Genomic DNA, 15,227 nt, shown 5'->3' with positions numbered 1-15,227 from the left:
ACACATATATATATATTCTAGAGTAATACAGGTAGCTGTGGCACTGACACTTCAGACCACCACCCGATTAACCTTGCCGAGGTCCCTCTTAGGGACAGGATCGCGGAGGAGGCTAAAGCCAATGATTAGGGGTCGTCCACTAAACGCCAGCCGACTAACCGAGTCCCATACTGTAACTTTAACGATTCGCTCGACTTTGAAATCGAACACAGACCCTATACTTATCGGCAGCTACATAGACATGTATAACACGTATGAACTCCCATCGTGCAACACAGAACAAATAAAGATTGATAGTCAGTCTGGTGGTGCCGAAAGCCTCGCCTAGCAGATCGTTACCACATGCTTTTATCAAGTTTCAATAGGGTAGGCAAAAGCAAACCGTATTGTGCTAAATTCAAATGCTATACATATTTCTATATCCGCTGTCAGATTGAAATATATCGTACCAAGATGTCGAATAATCGTTGTACGGAAAGCGTCACTTCAATAATGCCAGTCCTTTACATTAACCAACAGAGCAACGTAAAAGTCATCTTATAGCTAGTATGGATATTTTGGCTTCAAACAAATAAACGTGTTTCAATAACGCTAAGATAAACATTTTTTATATTAAATTTTATGTAAGAAGAATATTCTCAGCATCGACCGAAAGCTGTCGATATGCTGAATCGAAATTTTCAGTTTTTGGTTCCAAAATGCTGTTCGGATAGTGAAAATTTGACATGGAGTTCTATGTGACCGTATTTTACCGTCAATCTATAGATCTCGACGAGCTTAATAAAAATGCAGCATACACCCACCGAATTTAAGCAAGAACCGCGAATACCCTATTGGTCGTATCGGTTTGCCTACGCAATTATCGAATGAAAGCGTTTTTCGAAGTTTCACCCTACAGTTTTTTTTTGCTAAGTAGGTTTCAATTAGAAAGCTGAAGCAGCTGTATGTAAAGCTATTTTTCGTCGATCTAAAGAAAATTTTTTTAGGTTTTGGTGAAGCTGCGTTTTATTAAGTGTAATATGTGCAATTATAAAAAAGCAAAAAACCGTTAAGCTTTCGTAAAATCCCCGGAGCCAAATATATTACTAGCGAAGCTCTGAATCAAGAATACCTCGCGTTTAGTCATGGGGCATTTATTTGGCTCGTCGATAAAGCTAATTGAGCCGTTGTCGTATGTTAGACATTCACAAACGTCGTTGTAGAGATCTTCGTTGCTTATTTAAAAGTGGTTCATAGATGCTTACAATTGTTCATTCCGTTTAGTGATGTCGTTAAAGGTCGGTTTTTGTTTTCATAGAACTCTTGTAGATTTTGTTAGAGTTTTTTTTAATTTGATCTGAATATATATAAGAACATTCTGATAAAGCTGACTTCTATGGTCGAATTGAGCGATAGAAAAAGTTCGACAGCCTGTCTTCACAATTATAATGTTAAGCCACTTCATTATTGAAAAGGTTCGATAACGAGTTAGCAACTGCTACCATCATTATTGTAATCCTAAAGAAATCGTGAATTGCCTAAGGCAATTAGCTCAGTTCTTCGTCCTGTACAGTCTTTTACTAATAGCTATCATGGCGAGGGATAAATTTTCCGACAAAGAGGCCACCAAAATCAATCCAAGCTCGCTTCCACAGTTTTTCCTCTAAACCTGTGTCAGTGACCTCTGCAAAATAAACTGTCGAAAAAGTGCAAACATCGCAAAAACTGACAATTTTGCTAAATCAACATTACACTCTGTCAGATACAAAAATTCCAGTGAAAAAAGTATTCATCTAGTACGAGCACCTCTTCGCTAAATGAAATCCTAGCGGGCCAGCTCAGCTAAATTAGCTAATTTTAAGAGGCCAATTTAGGTTGGATTCATTAAAATAACCTGACGGGCTTTTCTTCGTCCCACAAAGTAAAAATGCTTTAAGGGCCATAATAAGATAGATATCAAAGAGCAATCCGTTAACTGCAACATATATTCCGCAATTATTACTTCCCGATGTGGTCGGGTAATGTCGAAAAGATGTTGGTCACAAATGTTCAACAGCAGTTGCGCAAGACTCTAGAATGGACAGCTGCTACACAGAAGTATTATGTACTGTTACCAGCGAATTAATGATATTCGTTCAACCGTTCCCATGTCACAGGCTTGGATGATATTCTAGACCTACACAAACGAGTGCTGAAGGACCGATTCAGGTGCAGCATTCAGACAAACATAATGCTTGCTAGTTATTGTTGAAGCTCCCGTTGACTACGCCCGCGCATAGATATTACAAATTGCATCCTTAAAGATTACACCGGATCGAACCTAAATTCCTATCCAAATATACAGGTTTCTTATTGCAATTACCCCCCAACTTTACTAAAGCCGTTACTTTTTGATAATCATTCTAGGAACTTTTATATATATATATATATATACATCTAGAAACTTGTTACATAAAGCTAAACCAACTTAATTGTTTATTCTTTTGATGCAGTCGGTCTATGCATTTATTGCGTTGCGGTAATCCTGCTCCATGTATCCTTATTTTCCAATTCTCACAGTGCAATTATTTTATTATGTTCTTATGATATTAAATTGGAAATACAGCCTATTGAACATGTTGCATATAGGTACCTTTACAGACTTTACTTTTTTGATACGGTTCTACATTATTTCTGTTATCCCGTGACAATTATCCAGTTATAATAATCATTTACATTTTTGATAAACCTGATTTATTATACTGCCCTTGTTAGTCCAGCGCAGTTACTCTATAACCCTGTTTCAGTAATACCGTGGTCACGTTCTTTTATTTTGTTCCAGCAGTAAGTAGCGATTCTGGTGGTTATTCCTTTTTCCCTTTGGCGTGTACTAGTAGACTTCACTGCACATTAACTTGTGAATAGTACGGTCTTCCAAAAACTGGAGTTGAATACAGAAGAAATAAGTTTAGAAAGAAAACACCTTCTAGTGTCAACTACACCCAGTGATTAAGTTTTTGTTCCTTGAAAGCTTATTACGCTGTGGGACTTCGCTAAAGATTGGTAAATCGGGGAAGGAGGCCTTAAGCACAACGAGCGGTTTCAAGAACGGAGGCTGGAGTTTAGGAGACCAGCCAGGAGTCGAGCAGATGTCAGGACCCGAAAGACAGTAATGCACTTGAGAAGGCTTTGCACGAATGAACAGTTTAGGAATCTAAAAGCTCTATCGGCCACAACCGCCATTTCTCATGCAACCTATTACGGAACTATAATCTGTGTACTGAAAATGTGGAAATTCTAGTAAAAAAATAGATCCCCGTGAAACGATTCCAGGCCAACTGAAAATACGTTTCGCGTATTGCGCATGCGCAATTTGCAGAACCTAAATTTTCGAAAACTCACTTAAAGGACACGGTCGCCATAAACCAGGCACGTTTGAGTCTCTATCGCCAGCTGAAGAGGTACAAAATAAAAGAAAGGTGTCGTATTGGAGAGAAATCGAGCAAAGTGGCAACGTCGAGTAGGTTCAGACGTAGCATAGTATAAGTACTTAGAACAGACATCAAGGAGAACTGCTACTTAGATCCTTGCTGAAAATGAAACAATGAATTCAGCCCGCTACCTCAAGTTCCTAACAAGATTAATGGATAATCCAAACGGCAATCGAAAGCACGTACGCTGGTCCTTCGGGACCAACTCAAGATCTCATCGCCCTGCTTCCAGGATATAGCAGATGAATAACTAACGTTCGCTTTAACCGGTTCATTTTCTCGATATAAGTTCTTGTGATTACAAGGTTTTCCATGTCCAAATAAATATAAAGAGTTTTTTTAGATGTGAAAACGCGAATGGTAGGTATATGGCTAGAGTACCAGACAACCATATAAAAAATACCTTTAACTCGAAAGCTATTCAATTCCAAAATTAAAAAAAAAATAACAACCTAATAATTTGAAGAAAAATTTTCGCATAGTGTAAGTTGAGTAGGTTTAGAATTATCTCCGAACCTGGAATTTACCTCAAACAGTGTACACACCAGTCTGAGATCCTATCGGACCTCGTGGCCTCTTTCAATAATTGTCCCACTTGAACTCGATTTTTATTTCACTCTCTGTTGCATATGCCTTATCTATTTATTTCAATTAATCCTACTCGCGTGTCGTCGTATCTTGTTCCACCATGAAATATACTGCAGCTAGGCTACAGGTATCTTATTAGTTTGTTTAAACATTTTATTCGTATTACAAATGTACCTCGTCAAGTATTGGTCAAAAGAAAATCGACCAATTTATACGCTTCGGAGTGCGGTCTCAGAAGTTTCACGCGGCGTAAATTGGGCACAATTATTTACGTAACATAATTTTCGCGTGACAAATCAAGCACAGAATTCTCGACCCTGGAATTTCTTCTGTTGATTGTGCAATCTAATGTCGCGAGGCCATCAGTAATATAGCTTATATATGACCGGCACCACCTCAGTGTCAATTTTTAAGTCGGCCGAATGTGGGGCTCAACTCTGACGATTAAGCTTGCTTCCGCTGGGATCACTACCCACTAATTCTCAGTTGCTCTCTAAAGCGTCGCTTCGAAACTGGGTCTGCATTTCTGAAACACTGACTGGGATGAGTAAGCGCCAAATATGCCACCAGCATGTAAAGGGTTGTGCCTTCGGTTCTAGTTCTCAAAAGAGCCTCGCCTATCCTTTTAGACACGCAGCACGATGTTGACTCAGGCTGAAAAATGCAGCGCAATAGCGACGTGGCCCATTTAGCCTTGTTATCATCGTCACGCTCTCGTCATAACTTACGATTACAGTGGACTAACCTTACGCCCTACAAAAATTGAATTTTTCTTTTTATAGGTAGAATACTTGTCCGATTGACCCCATCTTTTGCACAGATTTTCCAGAAGGAACTCTAGCGACCCATAAAAATCAACCATAAACATGTCTTCTGAAGGATCATTTTGGGTCAGCAAACCGGCACAAGAGTTGTAGCCCGACAAACAGATTGACTAATTTAAGGAAATATGATCATTCTAACTGGAAAGTTACAAACGGGGTAATAAGTATGATATAACAGGATTTGAGGAGAAGTGCAATCGGAGGACAAGTATAGGTACAACATATAGTAATAGCTTATGTTAGGTAGTAGGGTGTAAATCATGTACTAAAATTGACCGATGATATTGTTAGAAGATTAATATAGGGGAACCAGTTACCTGGAGCACGGTACTTAAAACGAGATAACAGATCGATAAAATAAAATGTAACTACTGTGATGGGATGATTGCGACAAGATAACGAAACTGGTGCTTCAGAACCTCAAACGATTTGCGACGAGATAACTGGGAAGTTGTAGGTCTGAAGTCTAACTTCGGTTTGGCTAGAGGTAGCATGACTCAAATCGCTTGTTGTTTCTTTTACTATGGTACCCGTTCTTTAAATAGTTCTTCTTGAGCTGGTTTTGCTTCGAATTCATTATGTATGTCTATAGAAAAATTGTAAGAGTTAATGTAATTTATATTTGAACGTTTTCAAAAATTTCTTTCTGACAAAATGTTTACATGTTTCAAATGTTTACATAGAAGTTTTTGTAGGAAGGGGAAAGTACATTCGCTAAAGTCAATAGATAGGCGAAAGGCCGAATCTAGCGTTTGTTATTTTGAATAAGTTTTGAACGGTTTTTTCGTACAAACAAACTTCGTAGTAGGAAGTTGAAGCGAATATTTATATTCAATAATAACATTTTGGTAACATATTTTCCCAAAATAGTTTCTAAGAAATCTTTTGACAAAAGTACCAAAATACCTACAACACTCTTTTTTGATGGGTTTTCCTGGTTCTCCTCGACAGATTTCGGCGAGCTGAGTAAGGTCATGAAAAAAATAAAAAATGTAATGTGTGGTTAATTTTTCGCGTATAAGACTCTATAATGTTTTCACATCGAGGTCTATGTAGGGGGATATCTCCTGGATCTAACAGAAAGCTCTCGATGAAACAAAAAATGTAGGCTTTTATATCTGAATTTTAGTTTTCTGGTTGCAAATGCAGTTTCAAAGGTAAAAATGTAACACAGTGTAAAGCAGGTACTTTGTCTATCAATCAATAGATTTCAACGACCTGTAGAAGAATCTACCTATACCTAAAATAGATATTTTGGCCTGTTCGATTAGTCACATCCATTTACCTATGTAACAGTACTAACAATGATAATTATCATAAAGTAGGTTTGTATGTAAAAGCATCAGTGAATGTAGGCATTCGTGTTTTTAAATGATTCGCTATCGTCTAAGTATAAGGTAAATGATTTGTCTGTCTTGTATGTACGCATTTGTATCGACTGAGCTCGACACCTCGTTCGTTCATCTTAAAGGTATTTATACATAGTATAACTTATAACATAGAGTAACTTTCCAAGAATTTTAAATAAACGTTGACTGGAAACGTAAGCTAAGTGTAAATAAAGCGAATCAAATCCGTTCGTAGTAGAACAGGCTGATGGCACAGTTGTCTATACTTTAAGTATAGAACAAAGTATAACATCAAATAATTGAATTTACTAAATCAACGATACAACGGATAAATATGTCTAGTCTATATACTATTCTTTGTCTCTTTACCAGTTCGCTTGTTTATACAGCCTAAATCGACCTTTTAAGTAGGTTGGATTGAGTTGACTTTTCGCTCGCCAGGGTTTCATCTACATAAAATTCATACGTAAGATAAAACTAATTAGATGAAATCTTTTTTAAAAGGAAGTTTGTTGTTTTCATTCCCTTGATTTCATCATACATCCAATTATTTGTCTCTTTTTTCGATTTTTCTTCTCCTTGATTCCTTCGAGAAATCTTTCAAGTATATTTATGTATAGATTTGTTTTCTGTTCTCTCATTTGGCATAGATCTGTTCTCTCAACACATTTTTCTTTTCTCTCAATTGGCAAAATGACAGATTAATGCTTATATGGAGGTTCCTGATATTAATTAAGAGCTCTCGCTGACCTGAATCATAATGCTATACATGTGTCTATATAATAAACATTAGCAAAATGATCGAAAGCCTATAATGGGGTAAAAATGAATTTCGAACTATTTTTGATAAGCGTCAATTGGAAGGTTGAAGCAGTTAAACATTACGAACATTTATGCTGATATTCCAGTATCGAAAGCTTCTGTACCCAAAGCACAACTTTACTGATGCCAGTTCTTCACAGCAATCGATAGATCTTGACGAGGACATTTGCATTGTCACGAAGTAAATGTGGTACTTTAGATAATTTTTTACATGAAGTAGGGCAGACCTTCTGAGTCGTATTGGCTTTTCTATTCAGCGATGGTATGAAAATGGATTTCGAATGGTTTTTTAAATGAATTTTAATAAACATTAATTCGAAGGTTGAAGCACTAAATGTAAAATTGTTTCTCGCGAGAATTGTTCTCTAATTAGTTTTTTAGAGAAAAATGGTAGCATATCAAATAAGTATGTGCGATTTTCTTTCAAAATCATACCAAATTATCATGAAATGTTTATTACGTTAACAGCAGCAAATACTTGAGAGAAGATAAGATAAAAATTCTGCGCTGATGTCCTGAACCACAAAACTTTTCAGTCCAACCAAATACATCTCCATATCGTACATATTTTTATTTAGAAAGATGTGCGCCTACTCATCGTAAACCAACCCTGAAGTTCTAATGAAGCCCCGCAAACAGGGTCATCTTATTTTTATATAATGTGCAATTATTCCTTGACAAAAAAATAAAAAACTACGTAAACCTCGTGATATCTCAGAAATAAAACTAATAGGTCAACCGACTATATCAACAACCACGTACATTTAAAGTCGGTCGTGAGCCGACTTCATTTGAGAAATAAATTCAATCAGCTAAAACCCTTTGAAAAACTCCGCCGGAAGTCAACGTTGTTAGGGAGATAACTCTAAGTTGGCTGAACGGACATATCAGAACAGACTACAGAAATAACTACAGAGGCTAACCGGGTAAGCTGAGCGGGGTAATCATACCGGGATGATTATTTAGCCTAATTGAACGAGTCAGATTAGTTAAAATAGGTAATATAATAATAATATAGGTTTTGTTCGAGGTTCAGATTATTCTTTTCGGCAACTAATTTTCTCATATATTATTCTATTAACAATGTTGCACGAAGTATTTTTTACCGAATTTGTATGACATGTAGTTTTTCTGGACGGGGGCAGTTGACCTCCCTTAGAGAGGGGCAAGTGATGCTCATTTAGCAATTCACGAAATGGTTAACAAAATCTGAACCATTTGATTAAATGAATATTTTTTCCGGATGATAGTATTAATTAAAATGGCAAAACAGCTATAGTGCGTTGAGATTACTACAGTGCTCCAATTGGAGATGGGCAGTAACAATAGAAAGGTATGGTGTCTTAGCTAGAATCTCCGGCTGGCGCCGCGTGCACGGCTGAATGGTGATTTTACATATACATCGACGCTTTAAAATACTATAATTAATACCACAACATCTCAGGAGAAATAGAACCGAGAAGGCTGAAGAAATAACTGACAGAGGAGTATTGAAGTTATCCAACGGACGGACGGGATTCGTAAAGCGGGTCAACTGCAACGTGACACATTTCACTGAATCAGGGAAATAGAATTACCGCAATGGAATAACTGATTTGTTATTGTAGGATCTTGGGAGAACTGTAACCGCATGTCGGGTTCTAGCTGATGTAGTGCGATTCAAACTACTTCGTAATAAAACAGGTTCATAGCATAACTGAAAAATAATATCGGGTAAAGTGGAGCAGGGCACTCGACTTATACTTTACGATAGATCAAATGCGACCAGTCGGCCTTTCGTCAGGCCATGTCGGACATTGTCTTTCACCTAGCTCTAATCCATCATTAAAGTCTATATATTCATTTTCGAAAACAGTGTAAGAAATAATGCTTAGATGGAAGCATTACTTTCGTTGGGAATAAGCTTTCATCCAAATGCAGCTCTTTCTCATTGGAAACCTCTAACTTAAGGTGCACCAAATGTGATGATATTAAATGTTTGTCATCATTTTACATACCGCATTACATACATTCATACAACATAGCAATCTTTAATAAGTCATAGCTTAATAATTTTCACCATGAATTAATTCGCAGTCCACCTTCGGTATGAAAAGGTCTTCAGGACGTCGAATGTTCTAATTACCATATCTTTAAATGGATTCGGCATTCTTAAGACTCACAGCCTAGGTCTCTAAAGCCTTTGCTTGAATTCTAACAGAACAATCTAGCTTACCAGGTCTCTTAGAGCTAGGTTACGAGAAACCGTCGCGAGGAAAGAATGTGATCGAAAATCGTCATGTGTTCTGAACATTCCAAATACACGTTCTGCGTACTACAGCGTATACAGAAAAATAAGTGTTGACGGAACGCACTAAGGCTTACTAAGGTTAGATAGATAGATTATAGTTATTTTTCCTAAAGGCCAAGGAGATATCTTTGGTCGCATTATTACATCAAATTAGATTTATTAAGAGTCTTGTTCAACAGGCGAATCTACAATAACAAGTTTTCAAGCTTGCCTGGGTTAAATTCCAATTGTAGGCCTCGTTAATCTCCATTGATTACCTTTGCTAGTTGTCAACTTATTTATTGTAGAGAACTTTATTTGGTGGGGTCGTTAGATAACAATATGTTGCTTACCTTTATGATTAATACTATGACTTGAAAATTTCATTCAATGGGCTCCAAAGTTAGCACATGCTTTCATTACAAACTCCGCTGTGCCAACGTTAGTAAAATTTTTTAAAAGTAGTCTGTGTAATGCTGTTTATACAATCTGAGCTGAGACCATCATCCATTAGTTCTCAATTCCTCTCATATGCATCACTTCACTAGTCCGACTCTTTAACTAATAGTACTATAACTGTTTGGAAACAGCGGCTAACACCATCGAATTGTTTGTTATGCTGGAGTCATCTCGGTTAAGTTTCCCATTGCGTCAGATGAGTCATTTCATAGAAAGTGGAAATTATTATCTCCCTAGTCCTTTTGCGAACTTGTTTCTATTGTTGTGGTAAAACTAGCTTTGTAGTAATTCCACTTCCTTTATTCTAGGCCTTTTTCGACGAACACCTGTGTTTTATGAAATCCCAAACTCCGTTTGTAAAAGTAACCACAGGGCCAGTGTTGTAGCAGAGCAGTAGGCCGGTGTGTAATAAGGTTGTCTTTAGAGTCTCCAGAATATAGTTAGTACTAAGGGCTGATAGGATTTTCCCTATCTGATGCTCGATATTATTCGCTGGTTTCTGGTGCGAACTGGCGAATGCCCACGTTCGTTTTGCTATTTGTCTAGCATTGCCTCCCTTGTATCTACTTATAAGTTTGCCCGTTTTGTTTGTCTGTCCTCTCTCTTTACCTTTAGTCTTAACCAGAGAATCAGTCTATTTGTATATATATATATATGTATATGCCAGAATATTTGTATGTTGACCGTCTGGTAGGTTTGAGTTACTCTCAATACTAGCGTCCTTTAAACCTTGCGAGGCAAGTTCTACATTAGTCTTTCCGTTGCAGGCAGTCTTATTTGCACAGAAGCCCGGTGGAATCTACGAACTCCGCCACTGCAGTAAGGAGTTTCCATTCACCTTCTCGCGGTTCCTGACTGGCACGTATGATATTTGCCAGTGCCGTCCATGTCGTTTCAGTTTTGGTAACTGCATAAGGTACTTTCATCACCTAATCAAGAGGAACTCCCAGATACTCCGCTGTGCGTAATGTTTTGATTTTCTCCACTTTTACTGTAGCTATCAGCTCTATACATTTTGCTTTCCATTTAAGAGACCCGCTTCCGTCTTGGCCGGTGCTACTATGCCTTGTCTCAGACAGACCTAGTTGCCAGCTCCGTGAGTGCTTAGTTCTTACGTTCCTGTGTTTTCTCTGACGAGCAGGCCGTGACTGACAAATCATCAGCGTAAACCATATGTTACACTCATAGAAACAAGTCATCAGGTGGAAATTCTCCCGTCGTAACTAATATTCCGGAAGAGAGGCTCGAGTAAAGGCGCTCAAGGTATCCATGCTGTTTTTCTAGTTTTATAACAACATTTAATTCGAGCAAGACAATCGTTACCATATACCTTCACTGCCATACAGACTCAACTGCATCTTGCGCATTTTTTGCCAGGCAGACAAATTCACACACATCTTGTTAAAGCCTCTTTAAAAAAAGTACAATCCGGGTTTTGCCTCGTTTTGGCTAAGCAGATTTTGAAAAACAAAGTATAGATTATGTTGATCTCATGCGGACGTTCCCTTAATCTTTGTGGTTAGCATTAGCCTCATATGGTGGCTAAGCAGAAAATCCCTTCAGTGGTTATGAAGTTGCCCAGTACGATGTTGTAAATGGTACTCGATAGAACTATATAGATTTTTGCACTAATTATGTAACTCAGATAAGAAGTCAGCACGAAAATTCATTGTGCATACAGGTAAAGCTTCCGCTGTAATCTAAAAACAAAGATTTTCGGAGCTAGGTCTTGTCTGGGAACCACTATTATACGCAAGCGCTCGTGATCCCCCGTTGAAAGGGCGTTCAACGGAAATGGGCTAGCCGATCAGGCGGCTAAACTAGACTAACGAACCGTTTTAATGCTTTAAATGAGCTGTATATTAAAAGCTTTTCACAGGTTATCTTGACATAAGCCGCGGCTATTTCGAAACTAACAAAAAACGTTCCTCCTTTACCTTTCACATCTTTTTGAAGTGGCATTTATTTGAGACTCTTTCGCGTCTTGTGTACAATTTGATTCGATTTAATCAAAATGTACCTAATACAGAAGTCGATAGCTAAATTGGGACAACTTTCAAGTTGCCATTCGAATCAAAAAACAATGCTTTATGTACCAACTAAAAAGCGGTAGAGTGAACGGGAAAACGAAAATTATTGTTGGGTATGTCCGAAGTACGATTAGAGATGAGCATTTGTCCAAAGAGGCTTTCTTCCTCTTCTTTTCTTATTCTTTAGTTCCTTAGAGTTCTTTAGTTACCTGAAATTACAACGTAGCTTCCGGAAACCCTTGGAAAGATTTATCTGAGTTCAAAAAGGCAGATTCCTGTCTACCGAGTGAAAAGTGCCAAATCTCTTTAGAAATGTATATATAAAAAAAAGTTACTTTAACATCTTGGATTCGGAAATAAGAGTATATAAACCACCTATCGAGTTGTCTAAATCTCTCGACGATACAGAAGCACACCGGAATGGCTGGATTCTTTATATGTTAGCATACTAGATTTAATTCTATGCATTTTAAAGCATTTAAGAATAAGTTTAGCACATCTACTCACTGCTAATATTAAAGATCTTCTCACGAAACTTATAGAAAGAACTTTCGTTAAAGCTTATTTGTAATATTTTTATTTACAACATATGAAAGTATCATCAGAACATCATCATTGGAGAATAAAATCGAATTTTTACATATGTAATGCTTGTCTAAATAAAATTATCACAATTCAAGTTTCAGATTTTCTGTTGGCTGTGCAGCTGACGCATCCTATTAAGCTTAAAAGCTCAACTGCTGGATTGAAAACGTGCGTTTACACAGACGTCGCCTTCTTTGAGGAACACCATTTAATATGTTTTGTGAGTCTCTATACTGAGAGCTGTATGCAATCGAAAACTAAAATTCGCTTCGTATTAGCGAGACCTGTTGTTACATGACGTCCGTTTGTGTAGGTGTAGGAAAATATTTTCGTTACCAGTGTTTTTGTGCTTGGGGTTCTGATTTACTTTAACAAAGCTCATCAAGTGTAACTATTTTCTCGTTTGATAACTCAGGAAAAAATCGCTGTCTTATTCACCGCGGCTAATGCTGACTGTGCAGTAACATTTGTGGTCCTTGTGAGAATTGATGTTCCTGCTTTCGAAGGTACTGATGGACTGGTTGTCAATGCTAATTCTGCAATATTCCCGATCAATTCGTCCAGAGTCAGGTACCGGCCGTAGGACGACGAGACATAGTTGTAGGTTAGATTCCCTAGTAAATAAAAGATGGAAAAAGTTAAAATTTGAATTTTTACAAGCTGGTCGACCTTGACGGAGATAACCCTTTGTCTAAAAATAAATGACTCGTCTAGATAATATATTATTCGCGTTCGTTTTGGCAACATGTAGCATGTTCTCATGAAACCTCACCCGTGTATGACATGACGCCTACTAGTTCTCCGGTGAAATTAAGTAAATAAAAATAAAATGAATCATATCAACCATGCGTCGATTTTTCCCAAATCGAGCAACAATTATGTGATAAATAAGATCAACGGCACAGACATTATGCGGATGTTGCAAAACGCTTAGGGAAATAAAACGCCAAGTAAAAGTAAACAGATGGTTGGAGCATACAAAATTTCAACCTGAAATTAGTAGATTATTAGTCAATATTCTTCAACTTTGAGATTATCAATATCAATGTGTGTTATTCTTATGTGGAATATAATAGCGGAAATCAATGTATTTTCCGAAGGTAAATGTTTCGAAATTGCGGTGAGAAATTGTAAGACACTGTATACATTTTGCTTTTGACTATAGTTTTGTACTAAACTAAATAGAAACAAATGGCTTAACAATTAATATCCGAATAAAACAGTGTTTTAAATCTATACCTAGTTTTTGCTAGCTGCTATGTAAAGATGAACCTAAGGATACTCTCGATTTACCATATCTTAAAATTTGAAGTCTTTGCAAAATATAGATCCAGTTTGCTAAGCTTATTTATTTGCCGATAAAGAGTTAACAAGAAGTCTTCGTTGTTACCAATTTCTGTAGGAGATTATGGAAATTATTATTATTAAGAGAATGCTTCAGCATGTTATTCTAGATTTTCGAGATATTCTTCACCTTTAACGAACGCTAACATTTGATGCACGGTTTTTCGTATTATAGTTCATGGATGGTGCACTGTCAAGCTGGTCTACAGATGGCCCATCCACGTTATGATCATTCTCATAAATGACATCCGTACCTTCAAACGTAAAGTGTTCCTTTTTTTTTTTTTGGATCAGAATATTGTAAAAAATTAAGTAGTTTTGATAGGTTTTTATGTTTACGATGCAGCTACGGTGGTATGCCAGTTGTAAATATGATAGATTTAGATCAACTGTTGCCACCACACTAGGAGTTATTTAGAAAAAATCGGTAATATCTTTCTTGTAGTCAGTGGCTGATTTTCTTGTTTCTTGTTAAGTTGAGGTTCTGGAGGCTACCTCAAAGGTGAAAATCAAGTTCTTTGTTCTAATAATCGCTTTCGGCTTGTTACTGTGGATTATACTCATGTGTTTGTTCGTTCATATCTAACTGATGTCGGAGTTAACTTGCCGTGCAAGTTAGTGAATGTAAAAAGTTTGTGTTGGGATTTCAATTAGCTGGAACAAATTTGAGCTAATAGTTGCACTTGAGATCGCCAGCAGTGCATGCCCCACTCTTTCGTTGGAGTCGATCGTCTCAAGACACAATATTATCTTCTTTATCGTTTTATGATATGAGATCTTTTTAACATTCCTGGAAGAAAAAATGGAGATTTTAAACGCTTCCTGAAATATAAAAACTTTTAAAATGCCAGGTGTATTGATTTGGCAAAAAGACGCAAACGTATCCGACTCAGTTATCGCTCCAAATGTTTCGTATATTGCAATTTCTTGACATCTGAAAATAGCTTGGAAAGCACAACGTTCACGCGCTGTACACACACACACACACACACACACACGCAACACCATAGTATACATTATAACCAAAAATCGACACGATATGATCCGAAATAGCTGCATAATGTGGACACCGAACTAATTGCCTTGCGTTGCTTAAAGTTCACTTGTATATGGGATGTTAACTATAGCTTAACTTATGAAACGTATTATCGGATTCACGTTTCATTAACATCGACACAAAGCCTAGTTTATTTCTAATAACTTTTTGAACCAGTCAATTACCACTACCAGCACCACCAAATAAAGCCTGGTCTTGCTTAATGAAGCACTCTGAATTAATGTTACAGATCAACACGTTTTCTCGCTTCATGTTATCAGCAGTCTTTCTAGGAATACAGGATTGGTTCGGCGTATATCGAACACGCGGTAACAAAGGTTTACCAGGTAGGCGTTAAACTCGCTAAAATTCTAACGAAAGTTGAGGGGCCAAGCAACACAGCAGAAGGCCGTCGCCTACAATAGTAGAATCTACGGCGCTTTATGCATAGGCGGATAGAGCCCTGATGGAA

General features: G+C 37.3%; 1 protein-coding gene across 5 annotated transcripts in view; it reads left to right on the top strand.

The window, feature by feature from the left end:
- LOC111252518 (uncharacterized) overlaps positions 1-13,581 on the top strand; it is a 63,922-nt gene extending 50,341 nt beyond the window's left edge. Inside the window, exons 8-11 of one of the 5 annotated variants that reach the window (XM_086982902.1) lie at positions 10,528-10,720; positions 10,902-11,023; positions 12,471-12,595; positions 12,791-13,581. In XM_086982902.1, the coding sequence (XP_086839028.1) occupies positions 10,528-10,583 (56 nt within the window). In that variant the 3' untranslated portion in view covers positions 10,584-10,720; positions 10,902-11,023; positions 12,471-12,595; positions 12,791-13,581. Of the gene's footprint in view, positions 1-21; positions 602-10,527; positions 10,721-10,901; positions 11,024-12,470; positions 12,597-12,790 lie in introns of those variants that run through there. The other 4 variants (XM_086982903.1, XM_086982895.1, XM_086982889.1 and 1 more) reach the window with 4 other exon arrangements.
- The last annotated feature ends 1,646 nt before the right edge of the window (positions 13,582-15,227 follow it).

The sequence above is a fragment of the Varroa destructor genome, unplaced genomic scaffold, assembly GCF_002443255.2.
Source record: "Varroa destructor unplaced genomic scaffold, Vdes_3.0 BEIS01000001.1, whole genome shotgun sequence".
NCBI lineage: Eukaryota > Metazoa > Arthropoda > Arachnida > Mesostigmata > Varroidae > Varroa > Varroa destructor.
Note: the sequence above shows the minus strand (reverse complement) of the source record. Positions and strands in the feature narration are given on the sequence as shown.